The sequence below is a fragment of the Pithys albifrons genome, chromosome Z (genome assembly GCF_047495875.1).
Source record: "Pithys albifrons albifrons isolate INPA30051 chromosome Z, PitAlb_v1, whole genome shotgun sequence".
NCBI lineage: Eukaryota > Metazoa > Chordata > Aves > Passeriformes > Thamnophilidae > Pithys > Pithys albifrons.
The window spans coordinates 61,444,365-61,468,596 of NC_092497.1; the positions used below are offsets into that span (position 1 = coordinate 61,444,365).

Genomic DNA, 24,232 nt, shown 5'->3' on the forward strand with positions numbered 1-24,232 from the left:
AAAATCATCCTGTGATTTTTTTTCTTTCTCCTCTGTTAATCACAGATTAGTATCAGCTTGCAGACATAGGGATAATTCATCCCAATGACAATACAGAAAGTGCATTAAGAACCAAGATAAACACACAGATATTTCTCTGTGATACTACAAAGCGGCAGCAGTTTCTGGGTGCCTGTCCTTCCTCCATGCTCAGCATCAGGAATTGCAACAATCCTCTGGCTCAGAGGTTAAGGGGAATGCCACAATCTCTGTACAAGATGTTTTACTTTCATCCTCCAGGTCTCCAGTTTGCTTTAGCTAGTCCGCATCTTGGGGTTTCCCTTCCTCTTTTCATGCCCACCTTGCATTGCCACCACTCTTCATTAATTTCCCTGTTGAGTCCCTGTCCCACCTTCACATTCAGTTCTGTCTCTACGTTCAGTGCTTCGTGCATATTCCTTACTCATCTGCTTTGTTTCAGACATCTGTTTCCAGTTATGGCCCCTCAAAACCCGGCGACAGGCTGCACTGCTCTCTGCTGGCAGATGGGTGATGACGCTGGGACAAAATACACTGTCCCCCTTCACTGGGTGGGAAGACAGGAAGATACAGACTCCTGCAAACTCCAGTATGGAACAGCATATCCGCAGCATTGAAATGTGATTAACAGGTTTTTATAACCAGAAACAAAGGTAGTGACTCAATACATGATAACCCACCCCCCCACCCCAACTTCAGTTCAAAAATTCCTGCAGCTGATAACAGTACTTTTAAAAATGTTTTATCTTTTCAGAATTATGTCTTCACAAACAGGGCAGTGACACTTTTTATTTTTTGCATCATTAACCCAATCAAATTTATTTTCCCCTTTATAATCTACTCTGACCTTATCTTTGTCCTTTTCTGTCACATATATCACAAGTTTGACAACAGAGAGATGAGCCTCAGAATTAATAAGAAAAAAATTCTAAGGTTTTCTAAAGTAAAGGCCATATTAATTATAGCTTCAATACACTGCATTTCTCAAACTACATCCCTATTCTGCCAAATGCTTCCAAGCAGACTGAACAGGCATTCAGAAATTAAAAGTTATGATTTGTTTTATTCACTCACCATTGTTTGTCCACTTCTGGCAGATTTGGACATTTCAGCCATCCAACAGACCAGACAGAGCACAAGGTACTACAGATGCATCCCAAGCATAATGGTGCAGAGCACTTCAGGATCTGAACTAGATCCACTGTAAACTCTACACATATGCTACACAGGATTTTTGTCAGCCTTTTTTCTACTCTATACAGTAACACGGTAGAAAGAGACAGAGAGACTGACTAAAAAACAACAGCAGAATTCACAGCTTCCAACGTGTATAAGAATCTGGGAGATACATGCAGGTACTTTCAGAACAAAGTTTATTTACAATTTAAAACTTAATGGTAGCTCGTTCAAATGAATGTAATGGTTAAAACAAACTCTGATGAAAAATTATTTTACTTTAACCCCAACTGACTCCCACTGCAATCTCTGCATGCTTGCACTGAGTGGTACGGGATTATACATTTTTCAGTTGGAAAGCATCAGCTGTTAACTAACGCATAAAAACTGGCAGTGCTTGTTTCAGCATCCTTGTACACTTTGCAGGCACTTCTTTATTGGGGAGGGCTAGCTAAGAATAAATGCAATAATTCTTCTAAAACAGTTACTATTATATCACATTTTTTAAAAAGCGTAAGGAAACATATTCTGAGCACCTGAAGATGTAGAACTTGTTCCTCAGTGAAATGTCATTATCATCTAGCATCTCTCCAAGTCCACTTACTAACTGAATAAAAACATTACATCACAAAATTGAATTCCCAGATAGACCTGACCTTGCTGTCTGACGGCTGTTTCACCACTTTCAAATACATGTAAGTGACCTAATACAACAGCAGGGTACTACGAATTTTGTTGAAGTCAAAGTATATTTTCCCACTGGTTTGTGCCAAAGGCAGATTTCAAAGAAAACAAAGGAAAACCTCAAGTATGCCAATTTTTGCATTGCCAGGAAATGAACAGAGCACTCTGTGACCCAAAGAGAGAGGTGCCTTTTGGATTCAGTCCTTCTCTGTTTGGTTTGGCAATTGACAGTTCATTCTCTCTCTCCCCAGCTCAGTTCTTTCCCTAGGATAACAATGCTTTTTTGCTCTCAGCCTTGTTCTTGCCTTCTCTTTTACCCTATACAGGCAGAGAGAGGTTTGGCCTGGGAATGGGAAGAAGAATCCCTTAACCAACAGATGTACATTTCTTAGCCCAAGATGCCATGGTCTCAGTGGATGACTCACTGTGTGCTATGGCTCATAAAGGAAGGGGGTACCAAGAAGCTGGACAAACCTTTCTGTCACAGAGGCTCTCAGAAACAACATCCACCAAACATTTTCTGTCAAGACAGTGATACTGGCCTGGGCTTCCATTGCATCCCAGTGCATTCTGATCTATTACTGCCTTATGTACCTCTGAAGCATTCATGATGCACATTCTGCTTGTAGGTAAGGGCATTTGCAGTGACAAATTCTTCCCAAGATAATTTCAGAATTATGCAGCAACAACTATTAGTGTGGTCAGTTTGCTGATTGTTGATCTAACAATCCTACAGCCACTCTATTCCATTTGTTTACTCTCATTAAACTGTAGTAAAAGAATCATTGGCATGGGTTTCTACATTTTTGATTGTATCTAAATAATCATTTAATAAGATTTGCTCTAACACCTTGTGTAAAAGGTTTCTTTCAGGACAAGATACAACTGTCACCCTCCTCACCTGTACTTTTGAAACTGCCACAGAATATGGAAAACACTAGGACTGTAGTTACTTTACAAGACTTCTCCTTCATAATATGTCTCAGTAATTACAACAGTCTATTTGCTTACAGTCACCAGAGCAGGTGTGACACTTGGCACACATGAATATTCCCTCCTTGCTTTAACAGCCGCAGAGTGAAAACTACAGCATAAAAGCAATTATCTATTAAATATGTATATGTCACATATTCTTCATCATAATGTGTGCAACTGTCTGAGAAGCAGTTTCACTCTGCATGCAACATGCACGATTAGCTGATCAAAATTCCAGGATGTATGAAACAAGCCCTTCTTAGTTGGTTCTGGTTAATTAGCTCTGTATTTGAAATGCCACTAATTGAAGTCCACTGAGCATTTAGTTCCTGTTTGTTTCTTTTAATATCATCTCTATAGTTAGAGCAGCACCCTGCACAATCACACACACAAATAAATTACCTCTCCAAGTATTGCAAATCTACTACAAACAACTTATCTTTTTTTTTTTTTTTAATTCTCATTCTTGCACAAAATACATGGGCATAGTGCCAAAGTCTAAATTTCCATGGGACAAAATAGTAGCACTCAGAAGGTTAGCATCAAGGCTAAACTTGGAGGCAGAAATTCAATACAGTAGTTGGATAATGTTTCCAGAAAATTCTTTATTCAATAGCACTAATGCACTGTGATTTAAAAGGGAGAGGCAGAAAGGGATGGCAGGTTCATGATACAAACAGTTCTCATTAATGCTAGTGAAGGTTATGCACCTAGGTGGAGAGAAAAAAAGTCGAACCCACCTGAAACAATTGCAAGTAACCTTACACTGAAAAATTAAGCACTCCCTTTGAAGAAAACAGAAGCAAAATTTTCTTCTTTCCTTCAATCAAACCACCTCGATTAGTCTGAAACAGGTAACATGTCTAGAATAATATAATTTCCGAACAGCACTTTAATCAGCTACTCTCACCTGTTCACCCTTCCTCAAATACTTAATCCACTTAAAAAGTCATATCCTTGACCTGAGCAGTCTCCTTGGGAGTTCATATCTGATCCCTTTTGCCATCCTCCAGTATTTCAAGACATGAAGCCACTCACCAACCTGTCAAACAGACACTCTCATTTCCTGTCAGTTCATTCAAACCTATCACATGTATTTTGATTCCCTCTGACCCCACAGAGGTTCAGCATCAGGTCAGGACAGGAAAGGACTAGAGAGTCAATGTGTGCCTGTTATTCATGTTGGAGACTTGTCCACAAGGACAAGGAGAGACAACAGACATTTCCATGCACGCTTTGTGTCACAGTCCCCTACTTATCATCACTATTTATTTGCTTCTTGCTTTGTTAAAGTACAGTTCATGCCAGTGGACTTCTGCTTTAGCTTCCCATCATAGTCCAGCATTCCCTCAGTTCAGTCACGCTTTCCTCTATTTATGAACCACAAGATAAATTAATTTATTTCACTTCCCATCCAACTTATATTCCCTCTTATTTATCAGTTGTGAACCAAATCTCTTTCAACAATTGTCACTTACACAAGAAATATTTGCCAGGACTCCTCTGCTAAGCCTCTCCTATTTTTCCCTGATCTCAAATAGTGAGGTTCCTTATTTACGTTCTCTTCTAAACTCTCTTCATTTTGTATCTTGTCCTTCATACACTCTCATTTCCAGTTCCAGTTCTGACTCCATAGTCATGACTGTGCCTCTGCAAACATTCAGCAGCCCTTCAACTCTATCAAGACATCTGTGTGTGGTGAGTTTGTAATTATTTCCACCTCTCCACTCTGACTTCCATTAACACTGCCACATTGAACACACAAGTCCCTAACCTAAAGTATCCTGCCACTGAACCAGGGATCACAGAGTTCCACATGAGTTCCCACAGTGACACAGAAAGGGTACAGATCCTGGCTTCTGGATTACATCAGAACTGTGTTTGGAGGATTCATCCCCCTAGCAAAGTAACCCATTTTCCCTCCCATCTGTGGACAAGATCTCCTCTGAATGTTTAACAGATGAACTGTTGGATGATCTTCTGTCTACATGTGTGTGTATATACATATATACACACACACACACACACACACACACACATATATATAAACACTTATTTGTATCTATATAGTGTGTGACATTTGTATATATACTATACACACTTTTACAAACAAATATACACATACATATACACTCATGTATGTGTGTACATACACTTACCTAAATGTATATAAATACATACATATATCTATACAAGTATTTGAAGTTTTGATCCATTGAAATGGTCCATTTGAAACATCTTCAGTTAGATAAATTCTGGCAAATGCACACAAGTGTCTGACAGATCCCTACTTGAAGCTTTACAAGATTTTGACTGGCATCAGCATTTAAATAACAAGAACATTGACTTCACTGAATATTTATGGTGTTTGGACAGCTTTCATTTTGGCAGATATTATAACTAAAATGACTTCAACAAAGACATGAGGTGAAATAATTCCTTGGAAAAATTTTGGTCAATCAAATCCTGTAGTTTTCAGCCAGATTTATTTTACTATCAACAAATGTACAATTGCTGTAACTGAATTCCTACAGCCCTCATCTACAGTTTATTAATTTAATATATTTCCTAGCTGCATAGTTTACTGACTGCTTATGAAGATCAGCAAGATAGACTACAGATCACTTCTCAACTCCCTAACTATTTAGTATCCTGTAAATACTAGTATTTCTTTATTTTTCTAAAGATCTGATATTTGTGTATTTTCCCCTTCCCTGGATGGCTAAACATGTGATCCAAACTCTCTATTCTAACCCTGCATCTGACATATAAAAGTAATTTTTTCCTTTCTAACTGCTTTGCAACATACCTTTTAAATCTCTCCAGTGCCATTTTTCCTATATATCTTTCTACATTTAAGCTTCTCATAATCTTCAAGACTGCTTTACCTCTGCCTCACTCCTACTTCAGCCTTCATATTTGTCAGTTCCATCTTACATTTTGAGGAACAGTGACTACCCTGCTTCAGCATTTATCAACTCTGACTTTCTTGTATGATTTGTTTAGTTCTATAACCCAAGACATTTTTTTCAAGCCACTTACACTTCAGATTCATGAAACAGGATCACAGAATTAAAATCTTCTTTATTTTCAGGCCTCTTCTGGATAGTCCCATACTTCATTAAGTAAGAAAGTACTTGCTCAATATTTCTAGTGTTTACTCTCAGATAAGGGTCTATCAACCAACTAAACCCAATCAAATAAACAACCCCATGTCTAGGAAAAAACAAAAGGTTGTTTGTTCTGCCTTCACAATTCAGAATCCTAGCATGCAATATTTCATCATTACAAAAAAAATCTGGCATCCATGTAGGTGCTACAGAAACAAAGACTTTCCCTTGCTTTTCTATAATGCATATCAGACAATCAATATTCATGTAAAAATTAGATTCAAGCAATAATATGCACTTACAATCTCTTTAAAAAGCCACAGGGTAGCAAGATTCAGTGTCTTTTTCTCCAGTCACTTTCCTAAAACTATAGTTTCAAGCAGGCAAACTAATATAAAACTTAGTGTAGGACATTACACATGGCTATTTAGCTTAGAGGCACAAACCTCACCTGGGTACCTCAGCAGGGTTCTTATTTTATTACGAACTCTTCACAGAATGGACACTGCTCTTCCTAAGACACGAAGTTTACCTTTATTGCTTCCTACCAGGATGAAAAGTGGAGTTTACCAATACACTGTGGCATAGCTACTACCATAAACTGTCTCCCAGCTGAGAAGTGGCAATGTGGTTTACTAGCCGAAAATGAAGCAATCATGCTGAAACAGTTCTTCATAAACATCAGAAACAGGGAGCTCAAGAGAGCACCTGTGCTGAAGTACCCAGCTCCCATTTCTCTGTACTAGAACCAAAATAGTTCCCCAAAACAGTTTTGCTTTCAAGCATACAATTGTTTAAAAAACCACCACAACATAAAGAGGAACATGGTGTTTGAACAGTGACAGCATCCTCCACTGCCTCAGGTTTATGGCCCAGGCCTGAGAGCAGCAGAGAACCAATTCCAAGGAACTGGAGCCTCTTAATGAATTTAACCATGGCACTGAAATGCTTCTATGGAAACCCTGCCCTGTCTCACTTGGTTGGCAGGATAAGAGTAAAATTTTCCATTATAACTAACCTAGCACTGAACTGCAAAAACACTGGGAATCCATTTTCAACTTTGTGTTGCAGTTAAGATTTTCACTTTATTGTCAAAATTCCTGTATTTGTTGTACCCAAAACATAAGGGTGTAGTGTGTGTATAAGGGTAGGGGGAATAAGTAATCTCATCTTTTTAGTAAATGACAATGAACAGAAGATCAGCATTGCCAACTTCACCTATGCCAAGTCAGCAGTTTACAGTCAAAAAACATGCAAAAAAAAGCTGGTAAGAAGACCTTGAGACAAAAGCTACGCAGTAATCTTCCTGGCACATCAGAATCCACAAGGTTAATGTTGCTTCAACAGACTAACCCTGGCCTTCAGACTCAGCTTGCCACTGCCAAGCGAGATAATAATATTAATACTATATTCTGTACATCTGTGTGCAGTGGTGCTGGCCCAATGTACCAGGTGAATTGCTCTTCATTTCAGACAACCGGGAACAAAACGTTTCCAAAAGTAAAAACACCTGAACAACTGAAAAAGCACCTGAACATCTGCACTGGAGCCAGAGCTCCCTTAACTACAGCAAACAAAACGGGATACTAGGGGCATTTTCTACACAACGAGGGGGGAAAGATAAAAAGTCCTTGCAACAAAGTTAAACTAGAAGTTTTGAAACTTTGTAAGACCTTCAAAACATCTGCTTATACAGTTTCCTATAGTACCCAATTGCCATATGACAGTTCACATCATCCAATTACCAGTGCAGAACTAGGTCAAAACCTATCACTGTGCACTTCAACTACATCATATGCTTGTCATATGTCATGCAAAAGGTCCTATTAAAAGCCTCAGCCAAAAAGATCTATTAACAGGCTGCCTGAACAATTGTGGCCTGTGCTGACACCCATCATGCTGTGCTGTGATCATCTGCAGAGGGAAATAGTATCAGAATTTAAAAAAAGGTATATATATAATTTGCCATTTGTTCACCTCTATGTCTGTCACAACACAATAGATTCAAAAGAGAAAAACTGTACTTCGTATAAAAGAGATGAGACCTGGCAAACCTAATCCAGAATGTCCATTTTAAGGGAAAAAGTAATAACTGAGCACTGGTTTAGAGGGCTATGGAAGCCAGGTCTGTATAAACAAAATGCATAATCCTATTACAGCTGATGCCTGCTTGAGACAAACAAGGTCCATTACAATGCTGGCTTGAGATCAAAGTCAAAGAACAAACAGCTTCCCACATCCCTAAACATAAAAAATGTCTGTCAGACAAAATTGCCTTTGTGCCTACTTTCTGACAAGCCAAACCTCCTGAATCTATATTCCAATAATCAACTCTTGCTTTAATGGAATTCTTGCATTCTATTTTTAGCATGGCAGAATGGAAATGATGCCTAGCTTGGAAGCACATGCACAAAAGGCAAGGTTATCTTGGGCACAAAGCTTTTATAGTGGGCTCAACTGTCTACACCACTGCAATCTCCAGCTTCAGGCCTTTTTCTCTACTAAGGTTCCAAATGAAAGCATGATTAGGCTACATTTTTATAGCAACTGTTTTTATTGGGGCCCATTTCCATGTCTGTAAGGAGCAGAGCTTCCCAAACCAAGGAACAAATAATTTAAGAACAGTGCAGATTTGTAGACATGAGGGAGAAGAAAAAGGAGCAGACTTTGCTAGGAAAGGGCATGCCAATATTAATGAGTTTTAAAACCATAAAATTTTAAGAAATTAAAAGAGAAATTATGCAGTAGATTCTCATTAACAGGGACACAAGACAAAAGTAGCCTACAAACCAATTGTTGAATTAACCTTCACAGTACAGTTCTGTCTTCAGACTTGATACTTTTTCTTAAAAGGTCATTTCCCAAAAGAAATACCTGTGTGATTTCCATAGAACTCACATTTAATTGACAGTTGATGCTTATAAATTAACTCTAGAGAAAATGGTTCATATTTAGGATAGCTCTAAGGATATGCCTGGACTGCTGCAAATCTCTAGGAAGCCCTTTTTCTCCCATCCCCTGCAAAAGTAGTTTTGCTTTTTTTGGCAACCAGAAAATGTTTCCTGTTTCTAAGAAGGAAATTTTAGAATCTACATTTACTTGCTTAGTTAAAATGAGCCAAAAAGCGAAGCTTAAAAAAGCCACAGTACACATTTGAGGTGTACAGCTTTTTGGGAGAGTGAGTGGTATGGCATTTTTAAGCAGCATAATTTTTACTCTCTATACACACTAACATTACACTGACTTGTGCCAAAAAAACTTAACTACATAAGATGAACAACCAGCTATCCTTTATCAATACATAATCAGATCATTTCACACTTTGTAAGGAAGGACTGTTGGTTACTTAGGCACATGTCACACAGCGAAGGGCACTAGCTGGCTGTCTAACAGTTGAGCTAGAGGGTAAAGTGGGAAGTAGCAGAATAATTGTCAAGTTATTTGGATAAAGAGATTAAATTCAGCACTTTGAATTTCATCACAGAATGTCATGTGTGAATATACACCAAATACCAAGCACCTCTGTGATATTCTCCTGCCATAGTATTAAGTACACTTTGTAACGTTAAGGCACTCCAAGAAATTATTATATGCTCAACAACATGACAGCAATATGGAATTCACCTATAAATCACTTAATTTACATTTACATGCACCTTAGAGCACACAAATGCTTATTGTGACTCAGGATGAAACAGCACATTGATATTATTTCAAGCAGTTATCTAGAAGCACTTCAGTCTGTCATAAATGTAAACACAATGATAATACTAAGTGTGCTCTTTTATACACAAAAGCTATTAATATAAACAGGCCACAGCAAATTAGGTTTGCCTGATTAAGCAGCAAGTCAAGGTGGGAAAGAAAAAAACACCTGTCCCTGAAAAAATGTAATAGTGACTTTTTGGATACTATCGCTCAGTATAAACTATGTCAACTAAAATGAGTAGCCTTCTCAAAACAGTGGTTCCATCTGTCATAACTTGCAGCTCAATGCTGGGAAGCGAACAGATCTGACTCCACACACAATCAGCTATTTCACTACAGTTCCATGATTATACACGAGTGACCCTTGTCCAACTTTGAACATTCAGGTACATACAAAAAAACAATGATCCAAATTTCCACATGCACAAAGAAATCCCTTGAAATGCTTGAATTCTTTTTTGTTCATGAAGAAGATTTTAATTATTTATAACTCCCAAACAAACACATACACATACATGGATTCCTATTGGCAGAAATAGGTACATCATTAGTAAGTGTTGACAGGTCATGTCAAAGGTTAGTACTTCTGTCATAAATACTGATACCAAGAGGAAGAAGTATAAAGGGAAATGTGTTCTTAATATTTAAGTATAAAAATCTGGACAATTATGAAAGAGTTAAAACCCCTATAAAGACTACAGAATAAATTATTCAAGTTAACCAAAAGCAGAATCTGAACAGGCATTAATAAACCAAAACACAGAAAAAGGATGAGAGATGGACAGATAAAAACCAATGCAATGAGTATAAATGGCTAAATCTCAAACAGCCCTTTTTTAAAAATTGCATTGCTGCTGTGATAAGGATATAATGCTTCAGAGCAGGCACTCTGTTTTGAGAAAACTCTGTAGAGCTGTATGTTCATGGGATTTCAAAAACACATTTAAATAAAAATCCCTTCATTAAAGCTAAACAAAGTGATTGTGGACTGATGTTCATTTAGTTGTTGCGAATGAAAAACCTAAAAGTCGAGGGCAGGATGGAGACCCTCTGTCTTGATCGAGGAGTATAAGTGGAAGTACGTACTCATCACAAGGATATCTGCAGAGTTTAAAATAAAATCAGGCTAAAAGAAGGCACCAGGAAGAAAAGCAAGACATTAAGCAACAAGAACTGACACTTGACTATTTAACTTAGTTCAGCTTATAAAAATGGGAAAGCTGAGAACTGTCATTTCGGAGAATGAATGCCAGGAAGTGGCTTTACTTGTTATTGTGGCAAATGCAGGTTGGTAAAACAATCTGAGAAAGAGACAGAGAAGGAATATTAAATCATAGCTCCATGAAGGCTATGTTTACCTCTTTAGAGAGTCTAAGAGTCCACACTAAGCATGCTCCATAGTATTACAAATTGTGGAAGGATGAATAAATGTAAATATTGAAACCCAAAGTAAATAATTCTCTTCATTTTCTCTCATTCCTTTCTCTCTCCATTTTAATAAAGCCAAAACAAAAATTTACATATGACCCATGACACCAGTGCTCAGCAGGAGTCAAATGAAGATGTTATTGTATTCATTTACATATAAATGAGAGACTGCTGATTCTACTATGGTTTCAAAGGGCATAGAAGGAATACTTAAAAGCAGAAGTATAACAGATGCTGGTTAAAACAAATATTGGGCATATTTCATGATAGTAAGCATAGAAGGAATTTAGAGATAGGAACAAAAGGAAAGCCAAAAAACGTGGGAATCTTTATTTCTTATGAGCCTTCAGCATTTTTATTTTTAAGATTTCTGAATGTTATAGCAATGCATTAGCCATCAAACTGCGCATTCTTGAGAAACACTATACACCTGTGTCTTGGTGTCATATCTTTGTAAATACATAACAGCACATCATTTCTGAACCACCATCATCCACGCATTAGTAGTTAGACTTAGATGATGTTTCTTGCCTTGATGATTAGAATGTTTAAGAAACTGCAAAATTTCATAAGCTCTTTTCTCCCTTGGTTAAGTTTTAATGACTATGTAATTTTACTCTGCATATGAAAACTTTATGTTCTATATAAGTTCATGTTCAGTAAGTTAGATAAAACTAAGAATGCTTTTCGAAACATTTTCAGGATATTTTTTACCATTTTTTAAAAAAAATAACGTGGCTTAAAGACACTGATTTTCCCCTGTTATCAGCAATCAGTTCCATCTAGGATATTGGACTAGATGACCTCCAGAGGTTTTCTTACCACTTTAATTATCCTATGATACCATGAACTAAGAGTCTATTTCATCAAAGTGAAGCATGCCAATGAAGAGTCATTTTTAAAATTAGAAATGTTTCACTTTCATTTTACCATCTTTTACTTGTCCTCTTAAACTCCCATGCAACATAAATTAGAAACATGCTACAAAATGGGTGGTCTTTTAAAAGAAACCTGGGTTAAAATTAAAACTCAAACTTGTTACTAATATACTGATGGGGAAGCAAAAATTAATGCCTTACTCCTTCAACAATGTCATCCAAAACATAGTCCCATATTAGCCACCAGGAAGAGAATTAATTCTACCTCAATCAAAACCAGCTCAAACAGTTACATAGGTTTTTAAAATGGAGAATAGCACTTGCCTGTAGAAATAAAAAAGCACAATGCTAACACACCAGAGGTTTAAAACAATTACCAAATCATTCAGTGGGCAGTAATGAAATAATATGGGGTGAATTTTGTTGCAAACACTTATGAGCAATCTGATACTACACTTTAATTGCTGGGAAGGTTTTAGACACAAACTTCTTCTGCTAAATTGTATAAATTAAGGACTTTGGTTTGGCCACTCTGAGATTCCTACCTTTTTTGGTGTAACTCAGTTATACAAGCTTTGGAGATGTTATACACCTACTAAGTGCTAAAATCACATTCGTTTTCTGGTAAATAAAAGGCAACAATAGTGCAGTACTGTTTCCACGAGGGCTCAAAGGCTGTAAAGCTGGAATTAATATGCTTCTTCAGAAAAGAAAAAAAAATTCGACTAAACTTAAAAGCAGAGGACAAAATGCACTTACAGTGTTGGCAAGTTCCAAGTAGCTTCCTCCAACAGAGCTGCTAAAATTTGAGGCCTGAGCTAGAAGTCTTTGCAGAGCAACCTGTTGAGTCACATTGCTTCCACCATACTCCAACATTTTTTGTAGTGTAAAATTCCTATGGAGGTCTGGACTCTGAAGGTCTCTTGCTCCTGAATCATACTCCCAGCTTTCTCTGGCTCCTGATAAGGCACCTAAAATGCAGAAATGGATAAACATTCTAGTATGGACTGTGCATAAAGAACACACAGATTTATAGAATATCTCAAGTGGGAAGGGACCCATAAGGATCTTCAAGTTCAACTCCCCACAACTAAACTACATGACTATGAGCATCATCCTGATGCTCCTTGAATTCTGCCAGGCTTGGTGCTGTGACCACTTCCCTGGGGAGCCTGTTTCAATGGCTGACCACTATCTCAGTGAGGAACCTTTCCCTAACGTATGCTCTGAACTTTCCCTGATGCAGTTACATTCCCTTTCCTCATGCCCTGTCACTGGTCACCAGAGAGGGAAGAGGAGCACCTCTACAGACACTGCCCTCTCTGAGAAAGCTGTAGACTGCAATGGGATCACCCTCAGACTTCTCTTTCCAAGGTGAACTAACCCAGTGACCTTGGCTTTTCCTTCTAAGTCTTGCCCTTGAGATCTTTCACCATCTTGGTCTCCCTGCTCTGGACACACTCATAGTTTGATGCCTTTCCTGTATTAAGAAAATACACTGTTGGCACATGAATAACCCTCCTTATCATTCCAGAAAAAAACCAAACAGCTCCACCACCATTATTGTCCATCTTATATGTGCTGAAAAGTGGCAGAAACAAAAAAGTAGTACGATTTCTAATGCACTAAATTACAAGATCCACAAGGAAAAATAAAAGCATTTGCCTATGTTATTTAGTGCAGTGCAAGACCAGTGTGATTTACAATAGCAAAGGGCCATTGAATGAACACAGTTACTATGGCCCACTGAAAAGCAGCACTGATCAAAGAGCAAAAGAGGAAAATCATAACTCACCTCTTTTTGTTTACTGAATACCAACACAATAAGTGAATAATTTAGCTGTATAGTTCATCAGTTTTTATGTTAGAACTGTTTTTCTTATGTCAGGATTGCTTGTTTCATTTCAAGTTTCAGACACATCAATCACAAGGTGTTTGATTATAAATCAATGCAATAATATGGTAATATAGTGACAAACAACAAATGCTTCAAGAAACATTCTCTGTCATGAAGCTGTAGAATTGCTGTTTGTCCATGTATAAACCTTCCAATTCCCTACAGCCAGAGATGGGCTTAAACTATAAAACAAATAGAATTAAATTTTGTCAGTAACTATTTCTTCCCTAGGTGCTTCTGATGCCCATACAATAGTCCCACTCCTTTTAAAATCTTGTTAAGTTTTAGATTCAACCACTTCCTATGGCAAAACATTCCATGGTAGGCATTAGATTGCTTAATGACCCTGGGCAGTACTGTAAATTTCCATAATATAGCTTAATGAAGATTAAAAACAAGTAAGTGACCTGTTCAAGCACACACACAGTTAATAGAAAACTCAGAATAGAATCCAGAGCTATAGATGAGATGAAAATTCTAAATTCAACATACAATAATCAAACCATAAGTAGTTGTCTGTAATGCCATCCTCTTATTTTGAAAGCTTTTTCCTTTTAGGAGCTAGTTTTCTCTCTCAAATATTAATCAGCATCCTAACTGAGTGCTTACCAATCAGTGGTTATTATTTATTCAGTGCTTTACCAAGGAGAAACAATAAACTATATAATGAACTGTTGGGAGAATGCTTCCCCCTTGCCAATGAAGTTGGAAATGCAAAAGTGCTAATAGAAAACAAGCCAGAAGGGAAGTGTGAGGTGACAGCTCTAGTAAACTTGAGGGAAACACCTCAGACCCCTGGAGGGATGCTCCCAGAACCTCTGTCAGAGGACAAAGACATCCCACGGCCTTTCCAAAAGTGCTAAAGCCAGACTGACAAGATTAATAAAGGATGGAGTGTTGTAAAGATGACATGGCCCTCCTCTGCGACATCTTCTAGGAATACAGGGAGCCCTTCAGGCCTATGCTGTCTATCACCTCAAAACCAATTATTGACTACAGCCACTCAAAACACCTAAGAGAAAAAAAAAGGTATAAAAGCAATTGGGCATGAGCAAAAACTGGGGAGAAATGCCATCATCTCTGTGGAGGTAGGCGAAAGCAGCTGCCCTGTCTCCTCCCACCTTTTCAGACAATGCACAGGTGAGAAACCATGTGCTCTCTATACATTATATTTTGTATCTTGTACTTTACTCTCTTACAACACTTATTCCTTTATACATTCTATCTTATATCTCACCTTATATTCTTATAATATGCTTTCACTTTTACCCCACAGCTACTTTGATGCTAATTTCACTGAGATGTATCTTTACTCTAAAGGCACCATATTTACTGACTGTGTTTTGCTACTTTATATTGATTGGTGTGTTCCTTTAAGGTGTGTAGTTCCCTTTTTTAGCATGTGTGTTAGTGGGACACAACTCTATTCTTTCCATTTGCTTTATGTTATAGAGAAGGTGGTGTGCAGGTCATTTTGTTGCTCTTTGTTACCGAGGGGGGTTCTAGATTTGTGTTTTAGGTTGTTGTGTTTCTGGTTAGTAGTTTTCTGTGATTAGTTAAGTCTGTCGTGGGTGGTACACTGCTGTATTGAAACTTAAGTTTGGTGTGCTTGTCTCTGCAGAATGTGTTTTGTGCTGGTTTCTTGTGGGGGTTTTTGGTCATCAATTAAATGCAATCCTGCAGCTAAACATTATCCCTGGCAATGCAAAACCCACAATAACTTTCACATGCTTGTATTAATAGAAGTTATTTCGGGAGCTGCTGTAGAGAAAGTTCCTTTCTTGCTATTGTGTGGTCCTCATAGCAGAGCATCAAAGACCCTTCCAGCCTGTGCACTGCCCACTGTTGGCAGGCCATGTTGGGTTCGTAAGACTTTGATGTTCTGGGACACTTATAGCTAATATTTTCATAGAGAAAGTTCTCCCTGGCTATTAAGTGTAGTCTCATAGCAGAGGTCAAAAATTCTTCCAACCTGTGTGCTGTCCACTGTTAGACAGGTAGTGTTAGGTTCATAAGACCTTGATTTTCTGGAGACACTTATAGCTAACAAGTTCTCCCTGGCTCAAGTGTGGTCCTCATGGGAAGGTCAAAAATCTTTTCAGTCTGTGTTCTACCCATTGTTAAACAGGCAGTGCTGAGTTCATAAAGCTTTGATTGTTCCGAGGACACTTATAGCTAATAACTTTATATTAATACAGGTGGGACAAGAAATCTTTGCTTTTCTGCCCTTCCCTTTTATGTGAACAGGAAGCAAGGCAGCAACAGATCTGTTGCTTCAGACCAACATCCTAACACCCTGTAAAGTTGTTATGCATGAAAAACCTACCTAAGAAACCTTGAGTTGGTTTCCCTGCCTTACTGTAAAGCAAATATGCTTGACTTGAAATGTATAAGTAGAAAATAACATACAAGTAATTACACTTTATAGTAATATAATTACCATGGTTGCTTAACACAGGTACAGGTAGCAATTAAAGACTAATTGAATTACTTTTACACCAAGAGCATGCACCTCTGTACTTCATCTAGCTACATGCTGCAGGATCTCCAACAGACTTGAACTGAGACACTGGTACCAGCAATATTTTACACAGTGGGAAGTGCACTGTGATGATACACATCTTTTGGTATCTCTGCCCTCGTGTGGCTACAGAAGAGCAAAAGATGAGCAGCCCACAGAGCTGAAGCAACAGGAATGCCTCAGGCATCCAAGGCAGGCAGAGGATCAGTTCCACTACTTCCCAGGCTTGACAAGAACAAAGGAAACAATCCTATGTGGGCAAGTGCAGCCATGGAATTAAGAGAGCTGGTTAAAATAGCTAAATATGTCAGAGCTAAATATGGCAGATGTTTCAACAGAGTACAAGCACCACACTTCTATTACTGAAGAAACATTGTTCTGCAAAAGAGATTTCACATTCACACAATTAACAACAGTAGCTTTGTTCAAGACCCAAGTGGTCTCCATAGATTGCACCATCTGCCATCAGACTGGAAACACTTAAAACACTCAGCTGGCACAGAATTCACCTGTCAGTCACAGGTGGATCAGGAAAGACTGGAGGGCTAATACTGCATTCTGACTGTATCTTTAACCCAAGTTTTCTTAGAAGTTCATCTCCATAGTCCTAATTTAAAATATACATACTGAAAATGGAAAGAGAGATGACTTCTACAAAGGAAGGCATTTTAAGTACTTTCTTTTGGGGTTAGAGCCTAATCCCCAAATTTGCTCACTGTTTTCCCAACAGATTCTGACTGTTAAGATGTTGTCCTGGATCATACATCTTTCAGGTTTCAGCTCTGCAAGGAAAATATGGAGTTGTCAGAACAGAGATTTCACTTGTAATGGAAAATTCAGTCAGGAATGAACAGACAACTCTCATATCATGCTGTAATTAGCATACAATTTTTGTTCTTACCATAGTAAACAGAAATAAAGAATCATTAGGCATGATGGCACACAGCTGATAGCTGACTGGTAACTAGAAACCTACAGTTAATAACTCTGTGTTCAAGATTAGCCTTTACAGAACCACACATGTCCCATGGTGGTTTTTCCCTGTTAACCTGCACTTCTATGAATACTATGAAGCATAAAATTTCTGTATTAAATGAAAAAAAAATTATCAATATTAAACAGAAAGAAACAGAAAAAAAATTGGCTGCACATTATTTGTTTCAGTCAAATAAGTCAAAATCATGAAATTGTTTTGAAATTATATAAACAACATTTCAATTCCAGATTAAGAAAGTTAAATCTATCCTTTCTGGGCTGAATGGATATATAAGGTTTCTCTAAACATGCAGTATAAAAGCTCCTGATTCTACACAAGCTCCTACACATGTAGTCAGTCCTTTAGAGACTTCCTAGTACTACCAGCACTTGTCTGTCTTGATTGTAATGGATTCTGAGTGAAATTCATGTAACATCAAGCATTCAGTACCCAATAGAACTTTTGCTTCTATCCTTTTGTAGAGGAGATGAGTAGAGCATCTAAGTATATGTGGATCTATTACTAGCAGCAAAATCAATCACAGAATGACAACCTAAATCTTGTCTGAAACATTTAATCAAAGAATTTTGCCTTCTGCAGGTTTTCCTGTTATAGAACCATAGAATGGTTTGGGATGGAAGGAACTTTTAAGATCACCCTCTTCCAACACTCCTGCCATGGGCAGGGACACCTTCCACTAGACCACTTTGCTCAAGGCCCCATCCAACACTCCCAGGGACAAGGCATCCACAACTTCTCTGGGCAACCTGTTCATACAGTTAGCTTCAGCTCTTATTTACTTAGAATTTTTTAAACTTTGACATATGATAGCACACTTAAGAGAAACAAAGGACAGCTTAGTTTGATGACACATAAAAGATTCCATAATCACAGATAAAATTTCAGTTTGTGAACTGTATCAAAGTTATTTAAAGTAACTTTAATTAATTCCCTTGATTAATGTCACTATGGATAGTGTATCTTGCCCAGCTGCACTGAGACTTTATGCTAGCTTAATCTTCCTGTACCACCTGCAAAGCTCTCGGGAAGAGCATAGAGGTCTGTGTTCTGGTGCTGCTGTCACCCTGGCATACTGACCTGAAAGAAAATGGCATTTCATCTTGTCTACAAACAGTTAACCTTCTACCTAGAAGGCCTGTACTCTGCAAGAGAGAAGCACATGCCATAAATACAAGTCTACCCAGTTTTATTGCTTGATAAACATTATCAGGCTATGCTGATGGACCAAGTATTACATGATTTCTTCACTGCTCACAGAACAGAAAAGATAAACCACCAGGATGGCAGGGTGTTGAAGATGTACTAGTTGCTGAAAGGACCTGGGAAATCAGGAAAGGTGAGGTACTGGAAGATTAGGCCTGCAGCAAATGAGCAGTTTCAAATAAGTCTAGCTTGTAAACAGCAAACATGAAAACATCTGGCAACATTAGGGCACAACCAGATTCTAGGTCACTCCACTCAAAAAGGAGATCCAGCAGAGATCCAGAGTGTGATCTCTGTTCTCCATGAGGTAACCATGCCATTTAATTACTTAAGCTTATTTGCTTATCTCACCAGAAGAATGGCTGTTTCTTAGCCTTCCTTTGCTAATCTTTCATTCAACAGTTAATTGTGGCAACCTATCAAAAAGAGTTGGAATTTTGAATGCTTACTCTATTAAACAAGGAAGGCAACAGGGAGATTTGTGAAAAGCAGTAACCATTTATTTCACAGCTCCCTACTAATTTCAGTAATAATGGTTTTGGAGGTAAGTGCATTGAATGAAAGGGGATAATGCACAAAATTAAGAAAAAATGGCCATTTTGCACTTTCTATCAGCTGAATATGACCTCAGGAGTAGATCCTGCTATAAAAAACAGGGGTGGGACAGGAAGCGAAGAAGAATGGAGAGTAAATCCTTGGGTTTTGGACAATTCAAGTCCCCTAAGTTGCTGAAATGTAACAAATACCAAATGCATTTTAAAGAAAAGTTGGAAGTTGAAGAGAGCTCTGATTGCTCAAGCAACATATGAAGTACAGTAAATCAAAACAACTGAAAATAAGTTATGCTTCACAGAGGGGTCAGATTTATATTAAGCCAACCTGAGTAGGCAAGGGAAAATTATCTTATTTGGAGCTTATTCCAACTATTTCCATTGTTTTCTACAAAACTCTCTCATACAAGAATCAAAGGCTCTTCATTGTCCATGGTTATCAACCGGCAGCTGGACAGATAGAGTAACTCATTCCTATTTAGCAGGAATCACACTTCAAAGCGTATTTATTATTTTGCATCAGATGATAAAAACAATGTGAATGACAGTATGGCAACAGAGTGATGATGATTACTACAATAACTGATCCTCACATGCACCCGTGGATGAGAATGTTCATTAAATACAGAAAGCTGTCTGTTGAACTTCCATTACAAGTTCTAGGAGAATTCAGAATAAACCAGCTTTTTTTATTTTGGGGAAAAAAACCCAGATCTGCAGAGGCATACTATTTTAAATGGATTCTCAACTCAATTCAATTCTAGAGGAAGTTTCCACCAGAACTTTTTTGCAACATTTGTCCAGAAGGAAATAATTTCTATGGGAGAAGTAGTTAGGCCAAATGAAGAATCTCTGTGGCATCACTATTTAGGTCTTGTTCCTCCCACCATGTCCTTATCTAGCTTGACGAACACTGCATAGAAGATACAACGTTAGGCTACTTTATTTCAGTCCTTTCTCTTCAGGATTGGAAGAGAGGATAACAAGCTCTAAGAGAAGCAAAGCGCAGCTACTCCCCACCCTGACTAACTAAAATGTCTTACTCATGGGAGGAATCTGTTTTATGAAATTAGATCCAGGAGAATAATAGAACCACATCCATCATTTCCTCTCTAAAAGAGTACTGTCAGCTCACACTTCATCTCCCTTCCAACTATGAACTGCAAGTTACAACATTTTTGGTTTATACTGGTATGTTTCTTGAAATCACTGCGGAACCTCAACTGTTTTTCAGGTTCACTGAGGTATTCTCAATTTGGTACATTCAGAATTCAGGAATTCAAAGTAAAACATTCAGTCATACATCTTATTGAAGAAAAAGTTTCTCTCAGAATTTCCCAGTTATGCAACACAGCTTTGTGGATGGAGCAGCTGTGTTTGATAAACCAGTAGCTCAAACCAATATAATAACAAATGTTTTGGGAATTTCAGTTAATTGACCTTCTTCAAATTTATTTCAACTAATGTAGACATGCATATGTGTAAACTATCATGGTTTCAGTACTTGCCAGCAAACTGGCATTTGCCATATAAGAAATATGGACACACACACAAAAAGTAAAAGCACACTATCCATGACACCTTCATACACATCTTTGAATCTGAAAGGCTTACCACTGAGACATGACAACCATTTCCTCTATGCAGATATAAGAAAGGGATAATGGGAATGACTTCTCAACAGTCCAGAAGCCAAGGTCTCCTAGAACTCAGTGCTGTTTAGTCACCAAATTATTTTGCCAGATCACTGCAGGCTATTGACTGCATTGTAGTCAGGAACTTAATCTAATATTTCATTTGAAGTTTATAGTAAGGGAGGCAATCACCCTTTTTACCCCTGAAAACTAACAATCTTTAGTAAAAAGGGAGGCATATAGTAATAGGAAAAAGAACACATAAAACTTGCTGTCATGCAGAAGCTAGATGAATTTTAAACATACCTTTCCAGTAAACATAACTTTGAAAAAAGTTGTCTTTCCTTATGTGGCAATTTACACGTGAACAGTTTCCTCCCTGACTATCATTCAATCAAGACAATCTCAGTTTGGATCTCACTTCAATAGACGTGTATCAAAGCAAACAAACAAAACATCCTGAGTTTGTTGTCTGCCACTGTCATTTTGCTGCTGTTTCATGAACCATAGTATGTCAGAGGTACGCTGGTGATATTAGAAGCAGCCAGGTGAAGAGCACATCACCACGTAAATCAGCAGAGGCTAAGCAGAAATGCACTGAGAGAGAGCCCTTGTTTTCCAAAAGCTGAAGTGTAGGATGTACAACAGTGCTCATCTTGAGCCAAATAAAGCATGTCCTCTATGAAATCCCAGCTGCAGCCTTTTGGTTTCTCAACCTTATCACAGTTTGTGCAGAAAACAAGAACTGAGACTAAACTGAGGAGGTGATGCTGTAATCCAGTTCCACACCAAACAGCAAACCCAAACCACAGGTCCATGTCTTACCACTGGAGCTGACCAAGAAGCTCAAACACAAACAAGCCTGACCTGTGGTGCTCTGTAGAGCTGTGTAGTCTAAAGCCAAGGTCTGGGCTAACAATCCCACTGACTTTTGGCAGCAGCAGCTATCAAGGGCAGCTTTCTGAATTTTTCCTTTAGGTGCATCCTACCCACTGGGCTGTCTGTCTTCTGGCTTCCCCCCTGTTATAGGTTTAGTCAGGTGGGCCTAAATTTAGGTTTTAAAGTTCAGCTAGGCCTGGGATTGTCAGCTGATTTAAGCTGGGCTGAGCTAGCTAACAGCCGACCTCTTCTAGCCAATAATATTGTATTTCATACCATACTACATCATCTCAAAGGGTGTAAAATCCAGTGTGTGGGAGTGGCTTGGTCAGTTCTGCCATGGCCGAGGTACAAGCCAGACGTGATCCAGCTTTTGTCTTGAAGCAGGCAGTGCTCCTGCCCCTGCTGCCTCCGCTTGCATTTTGTTTGCATTCAGGGAAGTAGAAACATTTTTGTTGTTACTTTTTCTGTTTCTTGCTATGTGTCTCTTAGAGTACTTACAGATCTAGTGTAATAGACTTTGCTTTGTATTAATTGGGGAGTGGGGAGTTATTCCTTGTTATATATATGTAACTTGTGTAAGTGTGTGTTATATTGTAGTTTCCTCTTAATATTCTCTTCTCTGTATAAATACATGTAGTTAGTTTCAGCATAAACCTGCTTTGAGGGGTTTTTTTCTTCTTCCCCCTCTTCTTTTTTCCCTTAGCTGGTTGGGGGGAGGAGGAACCCTTTTCACTCTGTTCTGGACAGTTGTCATTTTGCCAGCTCAACCCAGGACACCTCCCAATGTTTTAAGCAATTTGCTAATTTCAAGGACATTTGGTAGGGGTGTCAAAGTGTCAAATAGACTAAATTCCTGTAATTTCTATGGACAGCAGAGAGATGACAGACTCTTTTAGTGTTTTAATGCTTCTACAGAGAAAGCTAATGCAATAGCCTTGACTAGGCACTTCAGACTCAAAAAAAAAAAAAAAGAGAGAGAGAGAGAAACCCAAACCCCACAGGAGGTGATAAGGAAACTTCAGTAAAGCAAAGAGAGTTTGTTTCTCATACAGCAAAAGAGTAAGCCGTCCTACTCCTGCCATCAAGACGTGAAGAATGCTAAAGGTCTGGATGTGTTAGTGCAGACTCAGAACACATTCAGTTCTGTAAGAAAGTACTAGAAGAAGGGAGACCACACACACATGAGCAGGTGAAACTATCTCTAGTTCAAAGGCCCTGAACTGAAATTTAACATGGAAGCATCATTACATGAACACTCAGTTCCTACCAGCTTCTCTAATTATTTGCTTTTCACCATGCTAGGAGAGAGAACACCATTGGAGAATAAACTCTGGCCTCATGCAATTAGCTGCTCTTACATTTTAGAAATATTCAAACCATAAAAAAGCTTCTACCAAGTTTATTGCCCTATTAGCTACCAGAGATCCCTACAGGGATGATTTCTGTCCTTTGTAGACTCATTAGTGTTTAACATATACAAACACTACATTGCAATTTTAGTAAGATTCATCAGCTGTCAATTACAAACCTCTGGAAATTCAGGTTCATTTTTGACAATGCTCATAAACTTAGCACTCTACATTTCCTTAAAAAAATAAATATATAATTACCTATATTCTGCTGCTTTGCACAAAGACAGTGGTATCAAAAGAATATTTAAAGGTAACAAACTAAATCCCTTACAGGTAATGGAAGTTTAGTATATAGTTATATTTGGCTTAGGAGATACTTACAGTTTTTCTAGTCAAACATATAAGAGTGAAACTTTGCTCCTAAATCTCAAAATCTGCAGGATGCCTTTTAGTTCATATGAACTCTGTAGTTTTTTTAATTAAACATAGCACAAATAAATGTAATAACTGCCTCGGTTTCTTGAAAGCAATTTATTTGTAATAAGATCAAACATGGAATTAATGTAATGCAAAAGTAATGATTTTTCATCCCCACTGGTTTGCCTCTCATGTTTACATACAAGCTTAAGTTGAGGCTGAATTCCTACCATTCCTTTGATTAATTCTCAAGCTCGATCCACTATGCAAATAAATTATCATATCAAATTTTCAAGGGACTTATTTTCAGTAAAGAAAGGGGAGTTGGCTATGAATTAATTACTAATCTACAATCAAAAACTGCTAATGGACTCTCGGATTCATAGCTGTTAGTCAGGAATACGAAATCAGATCAATAACTACATGCAGTTACAGGACACACTTTACTTGTCTAAAGAAAGAATTTACTAACAAACATTACCATTTCTTATTCATCCTCCAAGTCAGTGGGTACCAGAAATAGCCTAATTTTTATCATGGGGGAAAATGGCTATTTGCTAAATACCTGTAAAGAGCTAGACAAATCTATACAACACATGGTATAAATAATTCCGTAATGTAAGACATATGAAACTATATAATAATAATGAAAAAGCCAACAGTAGCCATAACTGCTCAGGCACCTTCCTGCTTTAAATCATTAGAGGTGTAGTTCTGCTGTGTTACAGGCTCTCCTGTGCCAAGCAATGCACTTCCACCACTCACTAGATTACTTACAAAGATTTATTGTACCCATCATGG

The 24,232-nt window shown here is 38.0% G+C and overlaps 1 protein-coding gene across 2 annotated transcripts in view; it reads right to left on the reverse strand.

Annotated features, from left to right (window-relative positions):
- The window catches only part of MCC (MCC regulator of WNT signaling pathway), a 195,023-nt gene that overhangs the window by 148,538 nt on the left and 22,253 nt on the right, over nt 1-24,232 (reverse strand). For both annotated transcript variants that reach the window (XM_071580618.1, XM_071580617.1), the window contains one exon: nt 12,737-12,948. In XM_071580618.1, the coding sequence (XP_071436719.1) occupies nt 12,737-12,948 (212 nt within the window). The remainder of the gene's footprint in view (nt 1-12,736; nt 12,949-24,232) is intronic.